The sequence below is a fragment of the Xiphophorus hellerii genome, chromosome 9, assembly GCF_003331165.1.
Source record: "Xiphophorus hellerii strain 12219 chromosome 9, Xiphophorus_hellerii-4.1, whole genome shotgun sequence".
Taxonomy (NCBI): Eukaryota; Metazoa; Chordata; class Actinopteri; order Cyprinodontiformes; family Poeciliidae; genus Xiphophorus; species Xiphophorus hellerii.
In genome coordinates, this window is record NC_045680.1 from 3,661,596 (window position 1) to 3,675,981 (window position 14,386).

General features: G+C 38.7%; 1 protein-coding gene across 1 annotated transcript; it reads right to left on the reverse strand.

Annotated features, from left to right (window-relative positions):
- Positions 1 to 2,118: 2,118 nt before the first annotated feature.
- On the reverse strand, positions 2,119 to 14,386 carry lurap1 (leucine rich adaptor protein 1). The gene is made up of 2 exons (XM_032571996.1): positions 13,565 to 14,386; positions 2,119 to 3,934 (listed from the first exon to the last, which is right to left on the reverse strand). Exons 1-2 carry the CDS (start codon positions 13,775 to 13,777, stop codon positions 3,077 to 3,079), a joined length of 1,071 nt encoding a protein of 356 aa, XP_032427887.1. The 5' UTR covers positions 13,778 to 14,386; the 3' UTR covers positions 2,119 to 3,076.

Below are 14,386 nucleotides of genomic sequence, written 5' to 3' on the forward strand. Positions count from 1 at the left end.
ACATTAAACCCATCGTAGGCTGCCGTGTATCCACTTAGAGACACACTATGTAGTGATGTAATGACTTTTACAGCTTGATTCACTGTGCTATTTTTTTTTAACTCAAACCTCAGTTCATATGGAAACAAAACCACAAAGAAGTCGCACAGGCATCCTTTGTTTTTATTGCTTTTCATCCAGCACATATGTTAAAAGGAACTAACGTTTCATACGACTACATTTTTGTATTGTGAATGAAAACATCACCAGGGTTGTAGTTGTGTGTATTGTATTTAAAGAGAAAAGAGGGGGAAGTGGGGTTCTTTTAGGGTTATTTGTTTAAAAGTTCAGGGCCAAGTTTCAGCACACTTTTTTTACTTGTCTCTAGTGGCTTTATGGAGCTGTCTCCAATGAGAGACCATTGTGTGTACATAATGTTTGTTGGCACAGACTAAACATTTCCATCCTACTACTATGGGTAGAGGGGAAAGTGGGATAAAAAGAAAGTCAGGAGGAGAGAAAACACTCCTGTGGTTCAGATGAAAAGATTATAAGTTACTAAGTTTTACAACAAAATCTTTAAAACATTTGCCAAATGTTTTTTCTGATCACTGTGACAACATTGGAATGTTGTTGCTTGATGACACTTTTTAGATGACACCTTTGTTTTAGTCTTTCTAAGCAAAGGCTGCTGAAAGTGGTATACACACTGGATAGTCCAATGGCCCATCAGAATTTCAATAGTTTTATTTCAGAGATACAGAATAAAGTCCAATAACTCCCACCATAAGTACAATTCATGATCTTTCTTTCCAAATGTAGAAAAGAACAGTTGACTGTAGATGTCAATATTTTAGATGTAGATGTGAATATTTTAACTTTCATTCCTGCCACCAGATGTTTAAAATATGGATTTTAGGGATACAGAAGTTGTTGTGGGAACTATAAGTACTGAAGTACTTTTAAATCTCAACTAAAAACCCACCTGTTTAGAATTGTATTTGAAATGTAATCAATTACAAATTTATGGATGGAACTTGACTTAATGCTTTGTTTTGATTATTGATTTTATGTTGCTTTGTGTTTCTGTGTTTGTAATGATGTAAAGCACTTTGAAATGTCTTGCTGCTGAAATGTGCTATACAAATAAAATTTGATTGATTGATTGATACTGAAGCACATACTTGATAAATAGAAAAAAGCGAGACTGTCACTGCATGGTTTGCTAGTATAGCAAGGCGTATTACAGTGATACAGTTGTTGGGAGAAAAACATTTTGTTATTTTAGGAAGCAGAGTAACAACGCTGGAGTCAGAGCTTTCCTTTGTCTTGAGTGGTCTTATTTTACATTTATCAGATTTAAAATATATATGCATATATATCATGAGCTTTCAGCCAGCTGTTGGTACCATCATTGCCTTGCAGCAATAAGGTATTGGTTTAAAATCCCATCCTGGGGTCTTTTAGCAACTGTTTGCATGTCCCCTGTGAATGTGTGGGTTCTTTGCTGGGTACTCCAGGTTCCTCTGACAGTATTAAAATAATAGCTTTAGGTTAACTGATTACCAAGTGGGCAGTATTGTAAAATATTTTTACTGATTAGACTAAATGTTATTCTTACATAATGAAAGATGCCCAGCTCTGTTCGCCAACCCGTGTAGCATCAGGATGTTTAACTGCTGACTGACTGGAGGAATAGCAACAATGTGATGGATGAGTCAAAAAGCTTTTTCAAAACTTTGGGACTCATCGGTTTTCTTCTGGCTCATAAGTAACATTGCCACCCAAGAAAGACTGTATTATTGGATTTCTTTTGCTGAATAACAGTTTGAAAATATATTGCTTTTCTTGATTGTTTGCTCTTCCACACCATCCCCACAAATCAACTACTAAAGCTTTCAGCACCTGGCATGCAACATCTACGCAGTCGGCATAACACATTCACCAATTGACACTCGAAAGCACAGACTCCTGGTCTAGCTACAGTATATCTGGACACACTAGCAGAGGCAAAGGCGTGGTTAAAAAAACAAAACGAACCAAGGCATTCAAGCTGTCATGACGACAGGGCAATCATCTTAGGAAAAATACAGGATTTTGCTGTTAAACTTCACACTAAAGAGGCACAACTTCATTGCATAAAACTGAAAAAAGGCTATATTCAGGATTTTCACAGAGTCAGACACCACTAATAACAGATGCGCAGAGTAGCTGTATTGTGAATTTACATTATTGTAGATGGTTGCACTGAAGCAAGACTGTACAATGACAAACCTATTTGTGGTATATTATTTTTTAAGACTTTTTCAAACCTTGGTGGATTTTTTTTTTTTGAACATTAAAAGTTACTGTTGGTTAGAGGAATGTTTTAGGTAGTAACATGCGCACAAATTTCATAATAATCACTTGCACTGCACATTTTGGTAAAATGCACTAATGTGGTGTATAATTACTGGACAAGGCCAGTTATGCATAAATACATTTGTACAGCATATTTTGTGTAAATCTACTGTATAAAAAGGGGCCAATTTATGTTGGATTTTTATCTTTTTTAAATCTAGTACATTTAACTACACTAGTGCCATTGTTTTGAAATGTCCAGTCTCAAGGGATAAGATCCAGGCAAATGGTCATGAGAAGAATCTGAAGAGAGATTTTCATGACTCGCAACCTAAATCTGTTTTAAAAAGAAAACCATATCAAGGTCAGTAATAGAGTCTCAATAACATTATTGAGGAAGAATTAAAGGGAGACAAATTTATAAACAAGAAAATTTTGAAATCACTGCCACATCACAGAATCTGCAATAATGTTTCAGCTCTCTGGCAAATCATGTCACTGTGCTTTTTTTTCTACAGAAAAATTAAAAATATACATCTCAAATTAAAATTAGGGCCTGCTAAAAATATCCTGAGACTCACTATGGTACTGAATTTTCAAAGTAATTTTCCTATATTTGAGTGACACATCCCTCTTTGGCAAAAATAATTGGGCCAAATCCTGTAAAATGGTGACATCAATGTTTTCTAGAAAAGTCAGTGCAGAGGGAAGAATGTTGTTGTCATTTAATATGGTAGTTCAATGTGATGGTCCTTTTTTACAAAAACGTCACATCTTCCTGTGACTGCACCCATCTCCAGTGAGCATCATACTCCAGGTGCATTTTGCCATTCATTTTGCATGTATCCAAGTCGATCTTTCCGTTTTTGTACTGTTTGGCTTTGGGGCTCTGTCTGGTTCCCAGTTTGTCAGGGATGCCTTTGCGAGTCGGGCTGCCTGTCTGTGTTGCTGTTTTTTCCAGAACACCATTGACCTTAAGCATTTGTGTTTTGGCATCGTCTTTTAAAACGGGGCTGCCATTATCCATCTCTGCAGGCTTGGTTCGGACTGGAGTGTTTTCCTTGGAGCTGTTTGACTTGACTTGGGGAAACCTGACAGGAGCTCCTAATATTCCAGCATCACTACCTCCAGGCCCAGTGATGGCACTGCTAACCCCAGGTCCCCCTAACATTTCTTTGTCACTTGTCCCAGTTCGAATCTGATTCCCATCTCCATTACTCGATCTAGCTCCCACAGCAGCTCCTGCTCCAGACACTCTCGGGCCTCCGGTTGTGTTGCTCTCGGGTGTAGCTTCTGAAACTAGTGGTGTGGTGGAGCAAATCACAGACTCTGAGCTGGAGGGGCAGTACTCATCCATGTCATCAGCCAGAGTGTCCAGGTAGCTGCCAATAGAGATGTTGTCTAGCTTGTCATTAGTGGGGTCCTGCAGGCTGCTCCAGGAACCCCTCCAAGACGTGTCGGGGCCCTCACCCAAACTGTACTGACTGCTGGTCAGGCTGCTGCAGTGACTGGTTAGTGTGCTGCGCTCCTCCATCAGCCATTTCACCCCCTCGATGCCCTCATGGACCACCAGTAACTGTTGCAAAATCTTGACATCCACTGAGCGAAGATAAGCCTGTGAACACAGCAAATGAGATCTCTTCAAAATACTGCAGGTGGTTGTAATTTTTAATTATTAGTTTTACATTAGTCAAGCGCTATTGAATCTTTTGCAATTTTCCCTTCTAAAATGGACTTTGTACTCTTTTCCCATGTTTCCTATGCATGTTTTAAGTCATATCTTTAATATTAACGAAAAAGAACTAATTTCATCAGCAGATTATTTCACATATAACTTGCACTTTTATTATCTTAAAACATTTATTGACTTGAAGCAATAATTTTTGCTTTAGTTTTGTCTTACTACAAGTGAATCAAGACATTTGCACTAGAAACTAGACCAAAAATACTTTATATAATTTAATGTTTTTGCATTGTAGGACATTTGTATTAGTATTGGACATATTTTTCTCTTTAACAAGCTGTTTTCCAAATTTATTCCTTCAACAAATATAGATAAAAGGTATCTTTTATTCCCTGGAAAGAGAACTCATTTTAACATTAATTAACTTTACTGAAAAGCTGTGAGGTGGGTTTGAGTTTGAGAAGCATGTGATCTTGTTTTATTCACATTAAAAACTTTAAATGTACCTAACCCTAACCCAAAAAAGGAGAACGTTTAGTGACACCAAAAGAAAAGAAAAAAAGCTTCTATAAGGGGAATCCACAGGATATGCCTGGAAAGCATTTAAAACAGTCACCCATTGGCTCAAGACACATGTGCTAACACTATTATAAGGCTATTAAAGTTTTACAGATTACCATAATTGGAAGAAATGTTTAACAGACACAAGCAGGTGATACTATAAATGGGAAACAAATTAGGGAAGAAACAGGAAACTAAAAGGAAAATATGACTAAAACTGGCCCTGTAGAAGAAGCAGAGATCAAAATTGTACAGAGTGGAAAATGTGGCACATTTCTGGGCTTAAATAGCTTTGTTTTGGTTAAAAAGCAATAATTACACAAAATTACGTACTGTAATCAACTGCAAAATGTCCAGCTAACTTCAAAAGAAGCAAAACTGTTTTTGTGGTCATGGAAAAATTCTTCCTTATAGATTTGCTGAGGTCTGTCAGCGAGGAGCACACCAGGAGGTGATATATGGCACCAATATTTAAAGCTGAGCCAAATTACATTCTCTCATCACTACTGTTCCTTCACCACTAGGCATTCATTTTTCATTTTATTTATTGAATTTATTATGCTGCCAGAACAGTGCCTCTGTTTTTCTCCGAAAACTGCTGAATCTCTGTCTTATAAATCAAACGTGATCTGCATAAAAGTAGGAATACATCCTTCCATCCATTCATCCTCACAGGGTGGATGGATGGATGCTCAACTCCATCGGTCATTGGGCGACAGGCAGGGTAAATCCTGGACAGGTCGCCAGTCCATCACAGGGTAGTAGGAATACAATTATTGTTTATTTATGTTATGTGTTTTGTAACCCAGACTATGAAGATTTTATTGCACTGTTTCATTCATATGTTGTTTTAAATAATCACATTTCTCACTGCCTATACTGATGTGTTTATAAATGTATAGGAGATGAAGCAACGATCAAGCAGAACGTTGTAATCCTGCACAAAAATTCATCTTTTCTTTTTTTGTATGTGTGGATGTACTAATTAAATGCGACCAGAGTCACACTTGTGTGTGAACGCGTTATGACCCCAAACTGACTCGCACGCAGCGTTAGAAAGATGTAGATGTCACACAGCAGCGCACTATTTACAGATGTAGTAATTGACGCCTCCTTCTATTAATCAATTTTAAAGGTAATGAGCAACGAGAGTCCTTAGTATTATCACAAGGAATCAAAGGAAGCTTAAAAAAAAAAAGAGTACCATTAATAGTAATGCCCTTCTGTGGAGCATCTACTGCAGTTTCTGCAGGAATGTCTGGGTGCGTAGCTGGAACCAGGTGTGATTGTGGTTATGATGCATTTCAGTGACACACACATTTTATCAAACTTTTGTGTAAAATATGAGGATAGGGATCAAAGCTCAACTAATCTTAATTAGAACACAGGGTAGCTTGGTGTTTTCTTGGACACAGATCTAAATTTTAACAACCACATAAAGTCTTAATCAGCTTGCTATGATCATAGAAGTATTTCCAAATTAAAGGGTATTATGTTAAACCAGACACCGTAAACCTCTTGCATGCTTTCAGTTTTAGTAAGTTGGATGGTTATAATAGTTTATTCAGTTTTTTGTAAAAATTCAGACAGCTGCAGCTCATCCAAAATGTGGCAGCCAGAGGCACTAAATATTCTCGGGCTAAAAAACATTTCATAGTTTTTATGCTCCTCAGTGCTGGTGAAAACACCCTGAAAACCTGGAACCTGCGAAGCTGTTGGATCCTTTAAATCAGGACTGAAAACATGAGATTTAAGTTTGTCGCAAAGTATTTTCTCAGCATTTTTCAAAGCAGTTTTTATTTTAATGTTTCTGCCTTGATTTTGAGTAAAATATTTTGGATTGTCCAGTGTTTGAATGGTGTCATCTTTCCCGGCTGCTGCATTGTTTCCTACCACACATTTGCCTTCCATGAAACTTTTCATTATTGTGGTTGGACTCAGAACTCCATCAGCAGCCAGCGTCTTTAGCATTGACCCGTCAAGTCAGCATTTTTTCCAATGATTGTGTAAGGCATAACATATTTATAGTATGACATATTTTTTATTGGTCTGATGTAATGCTCAAATAATCCAAGAAAATAGAAATTAGCTTTTCCACTAGCTAACACAAGTAAGCCTTTGAACTGTTTCATGCAAGACACTGTAACTTTATGATGACATTCTAACATACATATGACTGCTTACAAACCACTTCTGCTGATGTTTGTAGACATGAAATGAATGAAATAAAATGAACACTGTCTGTTTACAGGGTGGATCATTGCATGAACGTGGAGATCAGCAACTGCTGCCTCCTGCACGTGTGGCTCTTAACCCGCTGGCAGGCTGGCACAGGCAGATTCTGGCTGGCAGCGTCCGACTGCCTAATGAGGGTGGTGATAAAAGTAGCTCTATGCCTGTCAGCGCTGAGGTGGCATAATGCTAACTGAGGCTGCATGCACAGCTCAGCTGCTGAATTCTTTCCCTGCAGAGATTGACTAGATTTATGGTGCTGTCAAGTCTCAGTAAATTACTGAGTGTTAAACTGAGGTGAGGACAGGGGGAAAAGGTACTTTATTGGTTGGCTGGTGTTTAAATTACCACAGAAAAATGCTTGACTTACAACTTGGGATGAATTTGCTTTTGCATCTTCCTTAAATGCAAATTTGTGAATAGCTTATGTAAAAAAAATAAGTCAATCAACAGAACAAACTCTTCTTTGTGGCAGCAGTGGAATCCATGCAATTTGCTTTTCTGTCAATGTTGCTTAGCGTTGCTTATGTTGCTGACCCAAGGAGAATTTCTTTCATCCCTACCATTGTTGTTGTTTAGTTCCTTTTTTTAACTGCACAGTGAATTCAAACTCGCTCATTACAGAAAGGCCACTGTCAGACGAGAAAGGTCAAAGTGGAGCGTTAAATGTTTTTCTGTGATCCAGACAGGATGGAAGTGGAACCCAGACTTCAAGGACAACACAGAACTAAGTCATCACTAATGATCTTTTCATGTTTTTGAAGACAACAGTACAGGACAGCCAAAAACTCAGGCAACTGATGCACCATCTGCTTTATCCCTATGATTCTGGAAAGCTCATTTTCCTGCTGGACATATCTTGTACGCTATAGTATATCTTTCCTTTTAGAAGAGACATTTGATTCAAGTTGATTCAAACAGATTGCTTTCTTTCTTTTCACCTGAAGTATAGTCCACAAATGTTTAATATGGTATAGGTCAGAGCAGTTTTTATGTGCTTGGGCAATGTGTACTGTTGGCACACTTAATTTTATTTCAGGTGGCATCATGCTGTGAGGTTGTTTTGCTACCAGACATCCTGGTGAATGCAGTGGTTGGGATAATGAAGGAAAAGAACCACATCCAAATTCTTTAACTCCCCCTGAACTAAATCTTTGACAAATGGGTATGAGTCAGGACAATGATCCAAACACAAATCAAAAATAATTTAGCAATAGATAAAGTAGGCTTATATTTAGTTTCCGGTATGTCCCTTCCCTTAAGCATGTTGAAAATCTAAGGCAAAGTTTAAAGAGATCAATTGGCTTTAATTAGTTTTAAGGAACTCTTCCATTTGTGGCAAGACAAGTGGCCGAGCATCCAGCTGGGGTTATACCAAAAACTCGTTGATGGCTGCAAAAATAATTCTCTGCAATTTAGGTATATCACCATTACACTATTGTGCATCTGTTGTTTGTTTCAAAAGATAGATCAGCCATGCAGCTAATTATTTTGGCTGCCTGGCTGATCTTTGCCAGGGTGTACCCATGTACACCTTTCCAAAGTACAGGGTGCACTTTGCCATGAATACCAAAGTACACCCTGTATAATGCACATTACCACTGCTACACAGTCAGTTATTGCAGAAATGAACTTATGCTACCATTGCACAATCACCAGGCATCCTGGATGTTGAAACTGAAACTTAAACTGACAGCTTGACCTACTTTATGATTAATTTCCCTAATAATGTGATCTTTTGGGGGGCACTAACATAAAAAGTCAAATGTAAATGTTTTTCAATACGACAGCATACATGGCAAAATAAAAAGAAACAGGGTGTGTATATATATATATATATATATATATAGAAAAAATTCACACTCCTTGTTTATTTTTAAATAAATTGATATACAGAAAAACCAGTGTTCAAACTCCTTATAGCATGGTATTTGCTGTAGCCTTATTTCAACATGATTAAGATAAGAAAAATGTCAGAACAGACAGTCTTTAACAACACATCAAAACGACTAATGGCTTTCTTTAATTAATTGCTCTGCAAAACAGATTCCAATTATTGGTTTATCTGTCAAGTGAGTTTGACGAATCCTGCCCTCTCTGAAGCAAAAGGAGAAACAATCAGGAAGGAGCTTTGATTTGTCCCCAAAAGCATAATTAGTCAGTGGGAAATGTATTATACAGGATTTTTCTTTAAGCTGACTATAGCATTTCTTGGAGAAAAAATATCAAGTATTTTTTCCCCCTGTAAAAATGCTGTAATAAATACAATTGTGGGAAGGAAATGGAGGGGTGCAGTTCTTGCATTGAAACAGCAAGAATGGAGATTCCAAAAGATAGAGAGTAAAATTTAGCTGAAACGATAGCACAGTCAGTTGAAGCATAAGGCGTGACGCAAACCCACCCATATGGCAAAAAAAAAAACCATCTTGCCAATGTCACACAGCTTCCACACAGACTGCTGAATCACTGCCAACATGGGACACCGGTTATATAAAAACAAAAAACATACACACACGCAGGGCTGTATATCCTCTCGTGTCATTGTCTGCTTTTTCCCCTTCCCCGTCTGTCTCAGGTCATCTGCAGACAGACGGTGTCCTTGCAGTGTCCCTTCACCTTGAAATAGACCATCTGTCTGCAATCCAGCCCCTGAAATTTAGTTTGTGCCATATTCTACTCAACTGTCATAGCCAAAGAAAATATTTAGCATTCTGGTTCTGAATAAACAAAAAGTGAAACTACAGTTTTGAATTAGAAGCAACATTGAGCTTTAAATCTAAGGTGATGCCCCATAATGCAGCATTCATGACTATGAAGCTAAATACAATTAAATTGGATTTTTCTTTTCTTTAAAAAACAAAAGATAACTAAATATAAAATATGATCATGGTTCCACTAATTGTATTCTAATTTGAATTCCAAGCTGTTGGGTTTGGTTTGGAGTAAATAAATTAGACAGCATAATTTCAACAGAGGGTGGCTGTATCAGCTTTTGTAAAAGGGGCGCTATGATAAAAAAAAAAAAAAAAAGAATATTCATTTTGTAATAATTTAGTTTGACACAATCACACATTGACTGGGACATCTATAAGTAGATGACCAGATAAAGATTTTTCATACAGTAGTTTTGAGTGTTCAGGGCCCATTTTGCAATGACTTAGGTGTCAGAGGGAAGAGGGAAACTTAGGACAAATAAGTCAATTATCACTTTGTGATAATTTACAGAAAGTATAAAGGGCGACATATGAGACATGTAATACAAGAAAAATGGCCAACAGCATATTTTCGTCAACAAAACATAAACATCAGAGTTGTGAGCGTTCGGCTTCCTGTTCATTTCTCGTTGTTGTGAATGAGTGTCCCTGTCCAGTAAATTTGTTTCAGATCTGTGGAGCTTAATTGTCCTTTACATATAGTACATACTTTTTCAGTTGTGTAACGAATTCCAGAAGTTTTAGCATGTTTTATTTAGTATGTACCTGTAGCTAGCGGATAAATAAGAGAAGGGTTTAAACTATTGCAAACTATTTCATGAAAATCTGCTGATTTTACTTTACTCATTAACACCCTGCCTCATAAAGCTGTTCTAATGACTTTATCAGCATGGGGTAAGGTGTTAAAAATACAAAAACACATATTGTGTCTTTGCTAAACGGCGTGTAAAACCATGTGTGTCTCTGCTGTCCCATTTGGCATTACTCTGCAGACTCTTCTCACATGCATTACTGTAAATCTTACTAAGCAGATAGCTGATGAAAGTGCAGTGCTCACATCTACTCCTCTGCACTCTCATTACACTATACCACTCTGTGAGATGAATGGAACACACACACACTCGCAAGCAGGAGGGTGTATTTGTGGTACATTTCACTGGCTGCAGGGTAGGAAGTCACTGTTTATCACCACAACTATATTGTCGGTCCCTCTTTATTCCCAGCAGAGAAAATTGATGACACTTCCCAAATCCTTCAGACTGTGTGCTCCTAATGGATTCAGAGAAATTAGAAAAACCGTGAAGCAGAGCTGGTCCTGCACATAGGCAGCATCAGCAGTGCCCTAGAGTGGCGGCTGCTGTAGGGGGCGCTGCTGCAGCAAAAGAAGAAACAAAACAGAATGAAACAATGTGCAGCTCTGCTTGATGCCCTTTTCTCATGTTCTGGGTTGAATATAAAAATTCAGAGAATACAAAGAGTGATCCTGCCCTCCATGTCCTGTTGTTCCTCATTCTGATGGAGCTCTGTCGCTGTCAGTTTGAAATGATGGTGCAGGACAAGATGCTTAAGATGAAGCTTTTCACCTTCTCTCTGATCTTTTAATTCTTATCTGAAATATATTTCACAATATAATTTTAACTAAATAATGTTACACTGAACACCTGAAGTAGCCTGTCTGCTGGAGCAAGTTCTGCTTGTACTCTGCAGTAACAGGTAAATGTAATCTACATCTGTCCTGCTCAGTTTCACTCAGGACATTTTTGGCTTATTTGTCCACACATGATTGTTCTATTTTTTACTGTACTAATAAAACTACTGCACTTTAAAACTGTAGCACTGCTTTGAGCTACAGTCCGGAGGTGTAATAAGCTTGGCTGCCCAACATGTGACCAACTGATCCTCTGTTTTTGGCTGTTTAAAAACTAACCAATGTGTTAGAAACATCGTCGGATAACGGCTCGCTTTGTTAGGAAGTCTCAATGCGGTTGTGCATGTGCTCCGTGTCAGAACCACAGGCTGCGTGCATGCCTCAATCTGCCGCAGGAATGCATTACATGCATGTACACTGAGGGGGAAAAAATCAACTGTGGGGCAGAGGATTTACTCTGCTGCTTGGAGGAGGATTGGATCCTTGTAAACAAGATGACAGAGAAATCAACAGCTGCTTGTTGGGAAATAATCTGCTTAAATAACATCAGAGTCTTGATTAAATAAGTGAGTGATAACATTTGAAAAATGAAAGCTATCACTGTAGAACTCCCTGAAAGTCACATAAGAAATAAAACAATACCATAGTAACTAAATGTATATCCTTTGTGAGTAAACTGGTTACCACCAGATAACAGAAGTATTAACATAGATAGTTTAAGAAAAAATGTATAACATGATCTGACTGTTTATATTTAAAACACAAAAGCAACAATTATCCACACTGTTGTTTGGCTTTAGACAGATGCCATATCTACAACTTTTATTGTTTTTATTATTATTTGTACTTATTTGTATTAGTTGCCCTGCGACAGACTGGCGACCTGTCCAGGGTGAACCCCGCCTCTCGCCCGGAACGTAGCTGGAGATAGGCACCGGCAACCCTCCCGACCCCATTAGGGACAAAGGGTGAACAGAAAATGGATGGATGGATGGATGGATGGATGGATGGATGGATGGATGGATGGATGGATTTGTATTAGTTTTAAAGTAAATGTCATCAAAATGGAAAATATATCATTTACTCTCCTACTTCTGATGACAAGCACAAAAAACCATAATAGCTCAGCAATCGTTGGAGTTATCTTCTTGATTTACTAGCCTGTAGTTTGCTAACAGACCTGCCACTCTTAGCTAATTGTAGTTTTCAGAATCATCATCTTTAAAGATGGCACTAATATTTAGTTTCCACAACATGGATGTGTGTTTTTCACAATGGGCAATATTTCCAAACAGCCATTTTTTTAAAACCTCTTTTAGTAAAGGGATTAAGGAGTTTTCTTTCAGTCAGCTGGCCACACTGTGAAGCAACAAGTAGGGGAGGGTCCAGGCTCCATGAAGCCAGAAAAAGCCCAGTACTTGAAAGCTCAACACTCAAACCATTCATCCACATAGTGATCCTGTTTGGCACCATCTGTCACGTTGTTTCAACCACCAACCTCATTTACTCATTCATTTGTTCCTCCCGTCCTCTTTCTTCCTTCACCTTCCTTATCATCTTCTGACTAGAAACAATATTGAAGTTTGTAGTGGCCCAGTCAAAGTCCTGACTTGAATCTGATTGAGCATCAATAAAGGGATCTACGGATTAGGATGATGGCAAGAGGGCTTTCGACTTGAAAGGCATTATAAAAGATGATGAATAATGAGTGGAAAGCAAAAGTATGGAATGTTTGCTATAAAACCAAAATAAAAGGGGGAAAGAAAATCCTCGGATTTCAAAAAAGGCTATAAATAATTTTTGACATGCTATTTAATAACATGCAATTAGATACAATTTGGTTTCTATCTTCCATTTGTCATTTTTTATAGAACTACCAAATGTAAACTGAATTTGATTTTAGGTTTGTCCTACTGTATGTGCTCCAATCCCTTTGCTTCCAAGCGTGCTCCTGAAAAATCAGTTTTTAAGAGCTTGGAAAACCAATCCTATTTGACATTCTCCTGATCCACAGACACCATTAGGAGCCCCTTCCCTTAAGACTTCTAGAGTGTAAATGATAAATGAGGGGCAAAGGGCAAAATGGGATTTATCCAAATAACTTTCTCCACAGCCAACATTTTACAATCCAACCTGATGAATCTAAACTGTACGGTGGCCTGTAGAGGATCCTGCACTGTTTCCTCTTTTCCTGTGCATTCTGTACATTCATGTTAAATCATTGCTCCTGCATGGACGGATTAATTTGCTTAGATGTGTTTAGCTATTCACAGCGACCTTCTCCAGCTGGATGAGAGCCTCCGTTGAGCTGCGTCAGTGTGACAGCTCAACTGCGCTGACTGACACTGACAAACTGGATCTACATCCACTGGCGGACACACACGCACACACACATCGATATCTTACCATCTCCATCCTGAGCTTCCTAATCTTTTCATCCAAACTCTTCCTCCCGGTGTCCTTACTGGTGTCCTGAGGGGTGGCCAGTTTGGTTTCTCCCCGGAGAGAGGACGCATCTTCTCTCATCCACCTGAGCAAACCCTCGGGAGTCTTCCGGCCGATTTTTGTCTCTATGTCTTTCAGATCTGGGATGGTGTCGTTGGCAGTGCCTTCATCCATCGCACCGGCGCGTGCAAAGAGAAGATATTCCCAAAAGATTACGTCCTTCTGGTCTGTTTGGCACTTTCATTTCCTTTAGGACTGGATGACATCCTCTACGACTCTCGCTGAGCTGTGCTGGACTGCGCCAAGAGAGGAAAACACTTTGTAACAACTCAACAGCGTTTTATTATCCCGCGCAGAACAATAATTTAACGAGATCTTAATCCAAATTTAAATGTATTTCTAACTTAGGCAGGTAAAGTGTGCAAGGGGGTAAAAAAAAAAAAAATCCAATTTTGTCGGTTTGTCTCTTGTCTTGTTGCTTCTTCCTCCTCGGCGGTTTGATGTCAGGCGTCCAGCTGACTGGCAGCTCAGAGAAGTCGTGGCGTCCCTGTCAAAGATTTTTATTCTGAAGCACACTGCGCAGATTCCACCTGCATGATGACAGCGACCAGCAGCAGCCGCAAAGTGCGAGAGGAGAGCAGAGTAGAGGCAAGTCAGGCGCAGCAACACGGATCTGCATCCGGGCTCACTTTCAAAATAAAATCTACATGCAGGAAACTGACTTAACTGTTATGCAACTGGTAAAATAAAAACTCAATCTGTCTGTCTGTCTCTCTGTCCGTC

What these genes read in the sequence shown, in the direction of transcription:
- lurap1 (XM_032571996.1), bottom strand. Translation starts at nt 13,777, where the DNA reads ATGGATGAAGGCACTGCCAACGACACCATCCCAGATCTGAAAGACATA. An exon ending in GGAAGCTCAGGATGGAGATG is followed by an intron (nt 3,935 to 13,564) that starts GTAAGATATCGA and finishes CTGTGTTCACAG; the next exon opens with GCTTATCTTCGCTCAGTGGA.